Source organism: Lissotriton vulgaris, chromosome 10, assembly GCF_964263255.1.
Source record: "Lissotriton vulgaris chromosome 10, aLisVul1.2, whole genome shotgun sequence".
NCBI lineage: Eukaryota > Metazoa > Chordata > Amphibia > Caudata > Salamandridae > Lissotriton > Lissotriton vulgaris.
In genome coordinates, this window is record NC_141698.1 from 705723147 (window position 1) to 705738194 (window position 15048).

Consider the following 15048-nt stretch of genomic DNA (forward strand, 5'->3'; position numbering starts at 1 on the left):
GCTAGAGAGCTACCAGTACCTCACGAGCTACTCATTGGTGAAGCCTGCATTTCAGGAATGCGATGCATTTTAGTGCAACTGTTTCATACTCAGCTGTTGCATCGGGAGTTGCTTTCAAGACGTTAGTCTTTAATAAAGTTTGCAAATGATCGCCAGTGGATAATTATACATCTATGGTGTTTCACTCTTAGTTATAAGCAAAGAAGTAAGTAAGTATTGCACAGTCTCCACTAAGACCATTTCAATCGCACCATGTGCCTAATTATTGGTAGTTGAGTCATTGTAAGAAAACTAAAGGCAATTGCAACAGTTTTAGTAATGTCAGACACTGAAGTTGATATTCATAGCTGCCAAGGTTTCATATCGCCATGTGTGACACTTTCATAATTTCAGTGTTATTATGGGTGACATTACAATGAATATGAGTGACACTTTCTTGGGAGCAAAATGAAGTCAAGGGAAATTTATAAATATCACAAATTACAACTATTTGCAGAACAAGAAACTGTACTATAACGTAATGCAGACACAGGGCAGAAAGGCACAGGGAACTGAAAGCAAAACGTATGGACACATAAATGGTGCATAAAGGTATAGGTGGATTGGCACTGACCATTAGAAACACAAGGCAAAAAGACAGAAACTAAAACTTAGAGAACCCAAAAATAGGGTAAAAGTATTAAAAATGAATATATTGTGATCTTCTTGTGTAATGTAACTTATGCTCAGTGACACTTACCCAAACAATGAATAGTCGATGTCACTGCCCTCCTAGTCACACTTTTCAGTTTATTCACTCGTGCTGGCACCACATAGCTGGCTAAAGGGTCCACTTCTGGTGGATGCGATGCCACCCAGCTGTCCTCTGCAAAGACCACAGATGCTTGCCAGAGCTGTGGTGTGTCAGTATTCACTGTTGTCAGCGAGCACCGTTGATGGTCAAAGAGCATGGAGGACGGGCCCAGCTGTGACATGCAGCAGTAGGGCGGTCCAAGAGGAGAGTACTCGAGCAACTTGCCTGGCTGCACTGGACTGTGGAAGAGTGGCCAGGCTGCTGAGGTACCTGGCACCACTCCATGGCGGCCGCGGGCCCCATTGACTTCAGTGGTGCGCAGTCAGTGTTTCTTGAAGGCCAGATTCATATTATAATACTGACTTCCCCGGCCACCACTCGCGCAGTAAATGCATCTGAATAGGTTAGTGTAGGCTTCGCTTGATCATCTGTAGCAACCCCGGGCGTCTGCTGCATTATAACACCTGCTACAACCCTAAGTATCTAAATCACGCTTGCTGCAATCCCGAGTGTCTGCCTTATCATCACGTCTACTGCAACCCCAATTATCTGCATTACGCCTGCTTCAAACCGCATCACGCCATCTGATTTATTATCTAGCCTGCTTAACTTGAGAGGTCCTACAACATTCATAGATACTTCACTGTGCCATTTTTTGGAAGGTCTGAAAACAGCCTGGCTTCAAACGCAAAGAAAATAAATACTGCTTTGAAATGCATACGATGTTAAAAGCCCTCGTTCTAGTGAGAACTCAGAAGCGTGCGTCTGTTTGCGGTTAAATCTGCCTCACTTCCTGTTTATATACACAGTGGAAGCTGCAGAATACCCCCACCTCTCTTTGTAACGCTTGTGGCGGTGAAGGCTGGCGAGGGACCCTATGTGTACCCAGGTAGCACTGAAAGTTGGAATGAAAGATGGATGAAGCCCCCATTCTCTCTGTACTCTTTGTGCCGGTGACTGGGCGGAGGCGGCCATGGCGGCGCTTGAGAGAGTCAGAGAGCGTCTCGTCGTGGCAGCCTGCACTCTCTTATCCCCCGCCGCTTTTTTGCGCTTCCTAGTTCCGGACGTGACGGCACTACCGCCGGCACATCCGGATTTAATCCCGGCCCCCTGGTGCGCCACACGGTGATTGACAGCTCTGAGCTGCTGCCTGCAGTATCGAGAGAGCAGCCCGGCCCCCCTGCAGACACTGTGAGGAGTCGCACCATTGGCACTCGGGCTCTCTCAGAACAGCAGAAAGAGCCCGGGCACCGGAGCGCCGCTGGGGCGCCTGGCACAGGTCGAAAATGCGTGACAAAGCATTTCAGTGCGGTGATGCGGATCACCGCACTGAAATGCATGAGTGTCACACCTGTTGCGTGACGCTTGGCAGGACTGGATATGAAAATGTCCCAGGAATAACATCTATTTTCTTTAAATCTTTTAATATTCTCTTAGGTGGGTGCAGTTGAGGACGTTGGCTTTTTATGCTCTTTGTTGCCATGGCTAATCTATTTTCTGTTTGTGAAATTCATCATAGATCGTGTTTTGGCTGCACAAAACACAATAAATGCATGTTAATGCCGTGACCACGTAATCCTTGGTTGGCACAGAACAGTTTTGATTTTCTTCATGTTTATGTTATAATGCAGTTAACATAAATTACCGTGGTGCATTATGTACATATCTGAATTGATTTGTGTCTGAGTACAAAAAGAAGTAAGCACTTAGCATTTTTGGTGGCTGCTCAGTACTGACAGGAGACGTGCATTACCTTCATAGAGAGAATTCAGTGCAGAGGCATTTGATGGCCAAGGATTTGCTTCTTGTTCTGTACATCATTGTGGACATGATGTCGGACAGGTTGGTCTTAACTATGCTCTTTTAGACTGGTTCTTCAATGTACACAATCTTAAAGCATGAAACACCTCTTTATGTCGACTTGAACTTTACATAAATACATTTACATATCTAAGATTGTAAATCTATTGAAGTAGAGTATTTGTATATGTTTATGACTGTTTATACATTCCAAGCGTAGCTGTAAAGCAACTGCACAACTAACAGGAAAGGGCAGATGAGGCATGTTTACAAGGAAGCCGAGCAAGTGAAGTCAGGTGAGGCAAACTTAGAGTTGGGAGAGTCTATTTTACTGGCATATGCAGGTTTTGTAGTTATTTTAGAAGGAAGTTTGTTAAAGAGAAGAGTTTGCACTTTTTTTCCAGAAGGGGAAAAATGAGGCTGTTGTCATCAACATTGGAGATAGGGAGATATTTCCTAATATAACTACCTATAGAAGATTTGTAGTTTAGGGACCCCAGTATAAACATAATAAAGTCTGCAAGAGGAGTTGGTTATAAGTGCAAGGCTCTGAGAGTCTAGACTTATTGACAACTGCACATGACTCAAATTATAGTAGTAGCCTCTAGCTGCTTCGATTAACCGTTGTTCATATTTGCATGTATGCACTTGGAGGTAGCCGTATGGCCTACAAATGTTACATTGTTAATTATTATTGGTACCCCACCCCCCACAATTGTCATTTCACTCTTTACTTCCTTCATGCCAACGAACGAAGGGATGTGAGGTGTATATTTTCCCTAGTCCTCCCTAATTTTATACCTCTACTCACAAAAAAGAGAAAGTATATACTTTGCACCACTCCTATTTCTTCCGTAGAGGTCGTAGAGTGGAAAAACCCTAAGGGTTTTTAATACTGCCCTCACCCACTAGATAGTGGCATGCTTCATCATAGGGCCGCTGACGCACCCTGATGCAGACCTACATACAGGGTGGAGCGCAAATCTTTTTTCATTTTGCTTGGGATCCACTTTCCAGAAAAGTAATAAGTTAGAACTATATGAGAAGGGCCCAGCTGGGTGTGGCCCGTAGGCTGTCAAGCCAAGTTAAAGGATCCTGCAAGCAAAATGTTCCTTTGTTCGGGATGCAAGAGTGACCACACAATCAAGACAATACCATTGATTTTGGGGATCTACTAGCAAAGCGAAGGAAGCCCAAAACGATCTTGAACCGGAGAGTGAGACAGTACATCTATAATTTAACAATGGAGTCGATGCCCATGCGCAGTATCACCAAAAGAAAGAGTCACACAGCCTCTTGACTAAAAAACACTTGGAACGAAAACAACTTATGATCATCCGAGCCCAACCCTAGTTGGTGGACTTATGCTAATCATGTGAATCTACAGCACTACATCCCAAGAACAGATGCTTACAGGATAAGTAACGTAATCTTTCTTTATCTCTTGAATGGATACCACAGCAGTGCTCCCTAAAAGGTGAATGGACAGGGAGTGAACTTCATTCAGAAAACAGCTCTCCCTGTAAATTTGTTTATGGAGACCATAATGCCCGATGAAGGTGTGAATGGAAGCCCATGTCACAGCCTGGAAAATGTCCAACACGGAATACCTCTCACCAATGTCATAGTGGTAGCTTGGTGCTGGTGGAATGAGCTTGAAGGCCCTCGGGAGACTCCTTTTTAGCCAGAGCGTGGTGTTATAATTCACAGGATGATCCACCTGAATGCAGTCTGTCTTTCCCTTTTTTGCACCACAAAGCCAATAAACGTCTGATCATCTAGGCCACTGACATTCTGTGTGTCTAATTAAAGACCAGCACCGATATAATGAAGGAAAGGTTTATTTGCCCACCTCCTTTTGTCAAGCTCCTCTCACCTACCATCTTGAAGTCCCTGAAAAGCATCAGAATCCAATTTGAACAAGGCCTCCATCCCTCAACACTACTGATGTTTGGGAATAGGCTGAGCTTCATTCAGTGTTGGAGTCCTCATATTGAGGCATAGGCCTAGTACGGGCCAATGTTGGCTCCTGATCAGCAATCAGTGTCTGGTTTGGATTCACTGTACTTGGTACATGTGCCAGAGGGTCAGAACTGACAAGTCCTCTAACTCAGGAGTGGAGGTGTGGGCCAGCACTGGTAGAGGACCAGACAGAAGCCCAGTGGGGTCAGTTGATCACTATGTGCCCCCCCCCCCTAGCAGACCCCTTAGCTCAGTGGGGCCCAATAGTGCTCTAGCGTGAGACACCATCCTAAAAAACTGCAGCATGGCCTCCCTGAATGCCTCTGTCTCCTACGATGTTGAAGAAGTTGGTGTGGGTAACTCTGGGTACAGTGGCACTAGCTTTGAGATAGGCTTGTAGTTGGACAATGGAAGTGAAGTTGAGTCTTTTGAGTGCTGACTGTGCAAGTTCGCCCAAAAACGAAAATAACAGGATGGTAACAAGTTCTTCTTAGACTTCTTGCATTTGCGAAGATACTGGTCTCTCAACTTTTTCTTCGACTTACATGAGGATAGCAACATCAAGTAGGGCCAGGAGTGGGTCCAGGCCCCTGAATTATAGCAGGTCCACTACTTGGAATACGACCTTCTCCATTTCTTGTGTTTGCCAAAATGCTTCTGTTGTGCCTGTGTTCTTTTGGCGAGACATTCCCCTAGCACAGTCAGCTGTCACCATTGAATAAATGAGAGTGGAGCTCTAGATCTGTGTTGAAAGTTACAGAAAGAAAGGAACTGATGTCTGCGTGCAGGGGGTGGTTTATACAGCTCTGTATTGTCACTATCTGGGACGGTGTGAGGTCACAGCGGAACCCATGGCACCACCTGTAGGCTTCAAGAGATTTTACTTGAAAGGCTTCAGATGCAATCTTGTGCCTGCGGGCATTCAGAAGGTAGGAATCTGCGGTTAGAAGTATCCACCAGAAAGAATACTTTTTCTAAATCACTGCTTTGCAACCAAGACACTTGTGGTGTAGTAATAATAACATACTTTATTAATGATTTACAATATGGAATAATAAAGTTAATAAGATTTAATATATTTAACGCATGAACATTATAGTCTGCAATGAAATACATTTTACAGCTACTATTTTTAGGTTTTAAAAATCAGGATAAAGTAGGTGGATACTCTTTTTAATTTAATCAGTATTTATTCCTCAATAATCAGCCCTCAATAGCGAATCGAATTCACAATACCTTTCCCCTCTTGCTTCCCCTCATATTAAATGCCTTGATATCTTTGGTGGTGATTTCTTGTCTGTTAGACTATAGCAGGTTACAATATGGTTTCCCTAAGTCAAGGCTCATTAGGGTTCAGAACTTCGATGCTGGACTCCGTTTGACCGTAGGTGAGGTTCAAGTTCAAGTTCAGTAATTTGTATAGCGTGCTACTCACCCAGAGGGTCTCAAGGCGCTTCAGTGAGGGTGGGTGCTTTAGTGCATCATGAGGTAGTGTGGCTTACTGGTTAGAGGCGGCAGACCCGAGAGCAGAGGACGGCCCGGGACCAGGGTTCGATTCCCGGCGCGGCAGGTTTCTGGACCAGGGTCAGCGGACTCGATAATTCTCTCGCCTCGGTGCCCACTCTGATCAGCGATCACACTCGGCAACTCTGGGCATTAGCATGCCTCATCCTCACTAACGGCCCCACCAGACCGCCGGGGATGCCTGGTCTCACCCTGGAGATACCCATTAAGGGACCATCTCTCAGGGAAGCCAGGAAGGGTTTCGCAGCGGTCGAAGCGCCTTGGGACCCTACGGGTAAGTAGTGCGCTATATAAATGCCTATACATTTACATTTACATCATTTATCGAATAGCCAAGTTTTTAGCTGCTTTCTGAAGGATAGGTGGTTCTGTGTGAGGCAGAGGTGGGCGGGGAGGGAATTCCATGTTTTGGCCGCTAAATAGGAGAAAGATCTTCCTCCCATGAGGGATCTATTGATGCGTGGGATTGTGGCGAGGGCTTGATTGGATGAACGTAGTTGGCGGGTGGGTGTGTAGAAGGATAGTCGTTTGTTGAGGCATTCGAGTCCTAGGACGTAGAGGGCCTTGTGTGCGTGGGTGAGGAGGCGAAACGTTATTCTTTTGTTGACGGGAAGCCAGTGGAGATCTTTCAGATGACCGGAAATGTGAGCTTGACGGGGGATGTCCAGTATGAGTCTGGCTGAGGCGTTTTGGATGCGCTGGAGTTTTTTCTGTAGTTTGGCTGTGGTTCCGGCATAGAGGGTGTTTCCATAATCTAGTCGGCTGGTGACTAGTGCGTGGGTGACTGTCTTTCTTGTTTCGGTGGGGATCCAGCGGAAGATTTTTTTGAGCATGCGTAGGATGTTGAAACATGATGAAGAGACGGCGTTGACTTGTCTGCTCATCGATAGGGAGGAGTCTAGGATGAAGCCTAGGTTACGTGTGTGATCTGTAGGTGCTGTGCCCAGAGCCAGTGGCCACCATGAGTCGTCCCATGCAGAGGGGGATGATCCTAAGATGAGGACTTCCGTTTTGTCAGAGTTCAGTTTTAAACGACTGTTCTTCATCCATTCGGCTACTTCTTTCATTCCTTCGTGTAGATTGGTTTTGGCAGTGTTAGGATCTTTGGTGAGGGAGAGGATTAGCTGGGTGTCGTCAGCGTAGGAGATGATGTTGAGATTGAGTTGACGCACGATGGATGCGAGAGGACTCATGTACACATTGAAGAGGGTGGGACTGAGTGATGATCCTTGTGGTACGCCGCAGATGACTTTGGTTGCCTCTGATTTGAATGGGGGGAGGCGGACTCTCTGGGTTCTTCCGGCGAGGAACGAGATGATCCAGTCCAACGCTTTTCCTTGTATTCCGATGTTGCTGAGGCGTTCTATGAGGGTGTTATGACAGACTGTATCGAAGGCGGCGGAGAGGTAAAGTAGGATGAGGGCAACTGCTTCTCCGTTGTCCAGTAGCGTTCGGATGTCGTCTGTAGCAGCGATGAGGGCGGTTTCGGTGCTGTGTTTGGCTCGGAAGCCGGACTGTGAGGGGTCAAGAGAATTGTTGGATTCAAGGAATGCGGCGAGCTGACTATTGATGGCTTTCTCAATGACTTTGGCCGGGAAGGGGAGGAGTGAGATGGGGCGGTAGTTCTTAAGTTCGGAGGGGTCCACTGTGGGTTTCTTCAGAAGGGTGCTGAGTTCGGCATGTTTCCAGCTTTCTGGGAAGGTAGCGGAGTTGAAGGAGCAGTTGATGACATCGCGGAGATGGGGTGCGATGATGGAGTCTGCTTTGTTGAAAATGTGGTGGGGACATGGGTCGGTTGGCGATCCTGAGTGGATCGAGTTCATCAGGCGGATGGTGCCTTCAGTCGTGATTGGGTTTCAGGCGCAAAGGTTGTGATAGTGTTGTTTTGCTTCGGCGGTGGGTGGAGTGGGTTGTTCTTCGGACAGGTTTCCAAAGCTGTTATGAATGTCGGCGATTTTGTTGTGGAAGGAGGAGGATAGGGAGTCGCAGTGGTCTTGGGGGGGGAGTGATGTCGTTGGTGTCGGCGGTGGGGTTGGTAAATTCTCTGACAATGTTGAATAATTCTTTGCTGTTGTGGGTGTTGTTGTCGAGTCGATCCTTGAATGCTGATTTCTTGGTGGATCGGATCAGTTGGTGGTGTTTGCGGGTGGCGTCCTTGAAGGTGGTCAGGTGTTAGTGGTTGGGTTTCTTCTCCAGGTTTTCTCGAGGGTACGACATAGCTTCTTGGATTTCTTAAGGTCATCGTTGAACCAAGGGGCCTTTTTGCTACCTTGTTTGATTTGGTGGTTTTTCAAGGGTGCTAATTCGTTAGCGCTGTGGGTGATCCATTGTGTGAGTTTGGTGGCAGCTTGGTTTGGGTCCGATGATATGGTGGGGGGGTTTTGGTTAAGCAAAGTGAAGAGTTGATCGGTGGTGATTTTGTTCCAGTTTCTTCGAGGAATAGGTTGTGGTGGGATGTGGGTCGTGGTCTTTTTGTAGCTGAAGTGAACGCAGCTGTGGTCCGTCCAATGGAGAGCTGTGGTGTGATCGAAGAAGATGTGTTTGCTGGAGGTGAAGATAGGGTCGAGCGTGTGTCCGGCAAGGTGGGTGGGGGTGTCAACAAGTTGTTTGAGTCCGAGATTAGCCAGGTTGTCCAGAAGGGTGGTGGTGGTGGTGTTATCGTTATTCTTTTCCAGGTGGAAGTTGAGGTCTCCCAGTAGAATGTAGTTCTCGGAGGTGAAGGCATGTGGGCTGATGAAGTCAGTGATGTCTTCATTAAATTGTGTGCGGGATCCTGGTGGTCTGTAGATGAGGGTGCCTCTAAGTGTGGTCCTGGGGTCGGTGTGGATCTGGAAGTGAAGGTGTTCGGCGGTCGCGAGGTTGTCGTCGGAGCTGGTCGTGATTCGGATGGTGTTCTTATGCACGATAGCGATGCCTCCTCCTGTTTGGATGGTGCGGTCTTTTCAGATGATCTTGTAATTGTCCGGGATGGCTATGGCGATGTCGGGTGCTGATGAGGCGTTCATCCATGTTTCAGTAAGGAAGGCGAAGTCCGGCGATGTAGTGTCGAGTAGATCCCAGAGTTCAGTGGCGTGTCTGTGCACCGAGCGGGTGTTCAGCAGGATGCACTTCAGATGGTTGGGGTTGGATCTGTGTTTAGAAGGAGTGGCTTTGGTGTGGGTTCTGATGCAGGTGTACTTGCAGTAGTGGCAGGCGAATGGTCCGTGGGTGTTTCCTGGGGTAGCTGTGCAGCATTGTGCAGTGCGTCCGGGGTTGAGGGCAAGGAGGGAAGCGGCGTCGTACGATAAGCGGGAGGAGAGGGTTTTGCGGGGGCCAGGGGGTCTGGCGCTGGGCGCTGGGCGCGGTCCAGGCACGGATTGGCGTAGACGGGCTTACCTTTGGCGCACCTTCGGCGCGTATGGGGCGCGACCGCTGCGCGTGAACGCTGCGCGCAAATGCATCTGTCATAAGTGGATGGTTGGAGGGGAGGGGCGAGGGAGGGTCAGCTGGGAGGCGGGAGCGGGGTGGAGACCAGGGCAGGGAGGCTCAAACAACAACAAACAAGATGGCTGCAAGCCAATAATGAAACCGGACTGGGGCACGATAGTCAAATGCATGAGGCAAATGGCAGTGGCGTCGGCACAATCAGGCAAATTAAATCTGCAGGCAGCACAATTAAAAGTTGGACTAGCGCACCTTGGCAATAAGCGCTGCTATCAGGTATACCTTAGCGAAAAGCAAATAATTATAGAGGCTATCAATTAAGATCCAATAATTATGCAGGCAATCGATTTACATTAAATAAATTGTGCAGGCTCAAGCAGTGCAGTGCGAGATCACTACTGTACCAGGTGAAGGCGTGGAGCAGCTTGTGGAGCGACCGCTTCTGCTGGGAGCAGGACGGTCACAGCGCAACTACGGCGGAGCGTGGTGATCAGTATCAGTGGGAGGGAGGGTCAGCTGGGAGGCGGGAGCGGGGTGGAGACCAGGGCAGGGAGGCTCAAACAACAACAAACAAGATGGCTGCAAGCCAATAATGAAACCGGACTGGGGCACAATAGTCAAATGCACGAGGCAAATGGCAGTGGCGTCGGCACAATCAGGCAAATTAAATCAGCAGGCAGCACAATTAAAAGTTGGACTAGCGCACCTTGGCAATAAGCGCTGCTATCAGTTATACCTTAGCGAAAAGCAAATAATTATGCAGGCTATCAATTAAGATCCGATAATTATGCAGGCAATCGATTTACATGAAATAAATTGTGCAGGCTCAAGCAGTGCAGTGCGAGATCGCTACTGTACCAGGTGAAGGCGTGGAGCAGCTTGTGGAGCGACCGCTTCTGCTGGGAGCAGGACGGTGAAGACTTGATTACTACTCTCCAGTTTTTTCACTGGATTATTCTGGATAGATCACAATTCATAATGTCCATAATGTCACAATTCTCCAAAATTACCTCTCATGAAGGCACCTGCTGTTAACCACATTAAAACACTTTGTCATGTACCACGTAGAGGAAAAGAGGCTCAATGGCATTCAGGACCGTACACTATTTAATGCTGCCCCCGCCAATTTGAAACTTTAGGATGATTTCTTAGATTTTCAGAGAGCCTGAAGGCTCTTCTCTTCCTTCTAGTCTACGGCCTGAAAACTTCTGTAAAATCTGATATCTTAGCCACCAATTCGTAATATTTTTCACATCCATTCTACTCCTCAGACCAAGTGCTCATCCTGGCCCATTAGCTTGACCTGCACCGTCAAGGTACCATTCCAACGTGCATAGAAGGTTTGAATTCAAGTGTGTGGCCCCGTACACTATCACTGTCGGATGCATTACATTGACTCCGATCCATACAATGTTCTCTTCTTTTTCTCTTTGTACTCCTTCCCCTCAGCATGTTGGGACATTAGTAAACCAGTTTGCAGAGTCGCTCAAAATCTACATATGTGAATCATCTCATTTTTTTCTTTAAACTTAAACTGTAAAGTATATCTAACAAAAAAAAGTTATCTTTAATTGTAGTGGATGCTTCTTGTATGGCTGCTATGACTTTATTGTGTCTGATTATGTGCAAGTTATTTTGTTGTTCGGTATGAAGGAAATGCATTTTCATAAACATGAGATGATGATGTTCTGTTCTCATCTGTTATTAAGATCCTCTTGTATCTTCAGGTAAATTCCAGCTATCTCCAACAGTGAACATGCCCCACGATGACACGGTCATAATTGAAGATGACAGACTGCCTGTTCTCCCTCCTCATCTTTCTGACCAGTCATCCTCAAGCTCCCATGATGATGTGGGATTTATACCAGACGCTTCAGGAGCGTGGCCAAAAGCCGCAATTACAGATTCAACAGAATGGTAAGAGATGTTCTTCTGGGACAGCATTCATTACAATAAGGGTTCTAGTTGAAAATAGTGTTTTGGCTCTTAGAGTGATTTCCATAAGTGTTTAAGCTTTTATGTATTTGCTTAGACCGCACATTTTCTCAAAGTCATCTCCTACCACTGGCTCAGTTTTTAAATACAGTTTTTTGTTAAAGAAACTATAGTGCTTGAGAACCTCAGAGGATAGTTGAGCTAAGATTCTTGCATTTAGCAAAAAAGGTTCTAATTGTAAGAAATAGTTTGCTTCTAAATATATATTTTGTCCATCAGAGGAGTTAAGTGATTTCTGTTACACCCATGTTCTGCGGTATAAAGTATTGTCTTAAAGTACTAGCAATATTGTATGCCAATGCTAGGAGTTGTAATTCGTTTTGTCATTGTACAGCTTAGTTTTCCATGCCACACTGTCTTGAAAAGTGAAATATTAAGAAAAGCCATTCTTATTGGAAAATATACTTTAAATCCAGTTTCAGACTGTCCAAGATGCTTTAGGGTTTAAGTGGTGGTACTTTAATGACATCTCTTGGATGGCCCGTGTATATGAGAGCGTGAAACTGAAAATGTTGGCTTCATCGGGTATTAGTCGCGTCTTAGTTGTGCAGTAAGTGTGAAACACACAATTGGTGCTATTGTAAGAGTCAGTGCTTTTTTCATATGCAATATTGTAAGGTGTGAATATTGTAAGGTGTTGTCCTGATGGTGGTCCAGTTCACCTCTGGAGCAGAAGGAGACCAAAACATTGACGATCGTAATAAAAAGTGTGCAGTTAAGAATAACATTGTTGCTATGAACGTATTTACTATTTGCAAACTGTAAACTAGCTATTGCTACCCTGTATTTGTTGTATAATTTAATGCCACTGGAATATATGTTCAACTGTATCTATGCTAAATGGTGGTTTGTCATTAATGCCACCCTATGCTTGCACAATTGCTTACGTATCAGCTGCCATTATTAAGAAAGTGCATCCCTCAAATGAATTTTTCTTACAAACCAGAAGCCCCATAATCTATTTTAAATAAATATTCTGTTTCATTAATTGGCTTTCAGAGAGGAATTTTCCCTCTGTCATAAGTCTGAGTAGCACTAAATCTAATGAAATGATCACCTTAGGGAATCAACCATGAATCATCTGTATATGTACCAAGATTCCTATAGGGTTAATGGGTTCCCCATATCAGCTGACGAGTCTAAACATTACAATACTTGTATTTTTATAACTTAGATGCATATATGCATGTGTATATTATACATTTTTCCATTGCACATGTTCACAATTTCATACTCGAGAAGTTCAACTGATTTGTTAAGAATCACCTGATTCTTTAGGTAAATTGACGAAGGTGGGGTTAGAACCCAGATTTATAGCTCCCAAAGTCAAACGTAGTCACAAAACATCGTCTTTGCTAGTATTTTTGTACATGGGCGTAGTTGACTCGTGCTACAACTGCTTCAGTGACAGAAAGGGCATAGTCCTTACCAATTCTTAAGCTTGCACAGAAACCTTTTTTGAATTTAATTGGAGCTTGCATCTGAGATGAGATGGTGCTTCCATGTCTAGCACTGCCAGACATGCCATAACACAGCACAGTTCCGGTTACCATTCAAGGTGTACAAATTATGCAGTGTGTGGTAGCGTCATCTTGCATTACTTGTGTGCATTATCGCGCACTACTGTGGTTTACAAAATGTGGTCCCTCCATTATATTTTCTCATTAGTGGAGCTAGGAACTTTTGCGCTATTTTCTTTTACTTTTTCTTTTTGTACTGGGGCGATCACCACTAGGGACATGACTTCAGAGCCAGAAAGAAGGACCTTTGCTTCTCCGAGTAGTACCAAGCACATTGGTCATAGTTTACTACGACTTGCAGCAGCCATACACATGGCGCGCATGAGGTAATATGAATAGTTGTGAGAAATGGGTTTCCTATGGTGTGACTAGCCAGCTCTTGCTGTATTGCAGACTGTACCTAGTTTTCTTCCTATTGAAACACAATTGCAAATACGTACTGACCTCCTGAACAAAATATACTTGTGTCTTTTCCATTGTGACCTTGAAACTACATAACATTGTAAACCCAGTCGACCTTGTGTTTGGATTTTTTTTAATAACTGAAACGAGCATAATATGTTGGCATTTTAACCTTAAACCACAGTAGTAAATTGATCTACATATTTTAAGACGAAGCCATCAGTATGCCAATTAAAAGATAAAGATACTATTCTCCAAATTACCAAGAATGTGAAATTAGAAGTCTTGTAATTTTAGCACTGTGCCCAGCTGCTAGTCAAAAGACCCTACATGACATGCAATGTGCTCGAATTATCCTAAGGCACCTTATTGCACTCCTAAATTAGGTAGTGCTTATTATATTTTTTTACTTCGAATGCCTTTATAGATTGCAAAATAATATTGTGGGATGACGACTGATTCTTTAAAGAATGTAACCGCCTGGCGACCCCTAACTATTATTAAAATTCCTCTTTTTAATCCTCCCCTCTTGGCCCCTTTGTTTTCGTAATATTTCCATCAGGGATTAGAGAGATAATGTCGGGCTGGAGTAGCATTAATTTGCCGCCATGATTCGGAACAGCTGCCCCTCTTGTTTGGATAACCCTCCGTTCGTATTCCTTTCTGCTTCGAGCCAGCCCGGACGGGGCGCCTCCATCTTACATATCCGACGTATCCATTAGCAACAGGAAATTAAATGGACGGCGAGGTACTGCCTCTGTTTAGTAAAGGACAGGAGTGCATTACACTTTAGTCCAAAGCAAAACATATCGGTATTCTGTCCGATAGTTCATGCTCTTAAGATGTTAAAAATGTTCTATAATGGGCAGGGATTCGAAGGGCTTTTACCACAGAGGAAAATTGCTGCATTGAATCCAAAAAGCCGGCTTTCATGCTCCTGGGTAGCGGGGGAGCCCACGAACAAAGATGGAGCGCAGCGCTAATTGTAAGCACCTTTCCACCTGCCTGGTAGGTCTGGGCGGGAAGAGAGCGGGAGTCGCATTCACTTCGATAATGCACTTAGGCATGAGATGTTACGTGGTCTGAGTGCCAGTCTCATACCCTGATGTCCAACTAAAAGCCAACAGCTCAGCTTCTGCACAGCGAGACAACCCAATCAGCCACAGGTGGAAGGATTATTCCACAGCGCGTTTAATGAAGATGAATTCTCTCTGTTCTGCTGGGCTATGCAGATTCATGCAATATTTACCATCCGCAGCAGCGCTAGCGGCGGTCCCCTTGGCACCTTCCAAGCCGCTTAAATCTGCAAGCGTAGCTGACGGGTGCAAATCACAATGAAAGTGGGCGCTGTCCTTGAATTCAGCCCTTGTGGATGGAAGCATTAGCCATGGCCCGTATCTGGCTCCTTGGATTCAGCATCGGCTGGCTGATGCTAATCATCATTTGAAGCCTTCAGAACTTGTTGACTTGAGCGTATTGAGGTGATCTTGAACTTTTGTTATTTCACATTTTTGTTGTGTACAATTGGGCATTTTGTTGGCATCGTAACTAATTCATCAGACCAGGGATAATTGCAAGGTTTCATGGATAGAATAGAGACAGCCGCCTTTGCACACCCAAATATCCCAT

At 45.4% G+C, this 15048-nt stretch overlaps 1 protein-coding gene across 7 annotated transcripts in view; it reads left to right on the forward strand.

Annotated features, from left to right (window-relative positions):
- Positions 1-15048, forward strand: part of PARD3 (par-3 family cell polarity regulator) — a 1412997-nt gene that overhangs the window by 895876 nt on the left and 502073 nt on the right. For all 7 annotated transcript variants that reach the window (XM_086941535.1, XM_086941533.1, XM_086941537.1 and 4 more), the window contains exon 16: positions 11230-11419. In XM_086941535.1, coding sequence (XP_086797661.1) covers positions 11230-11419 — 190 coding nt within the window. The remainder of the gene's footprint in view (positions 1-11229; positions 11420-15048) is intronic.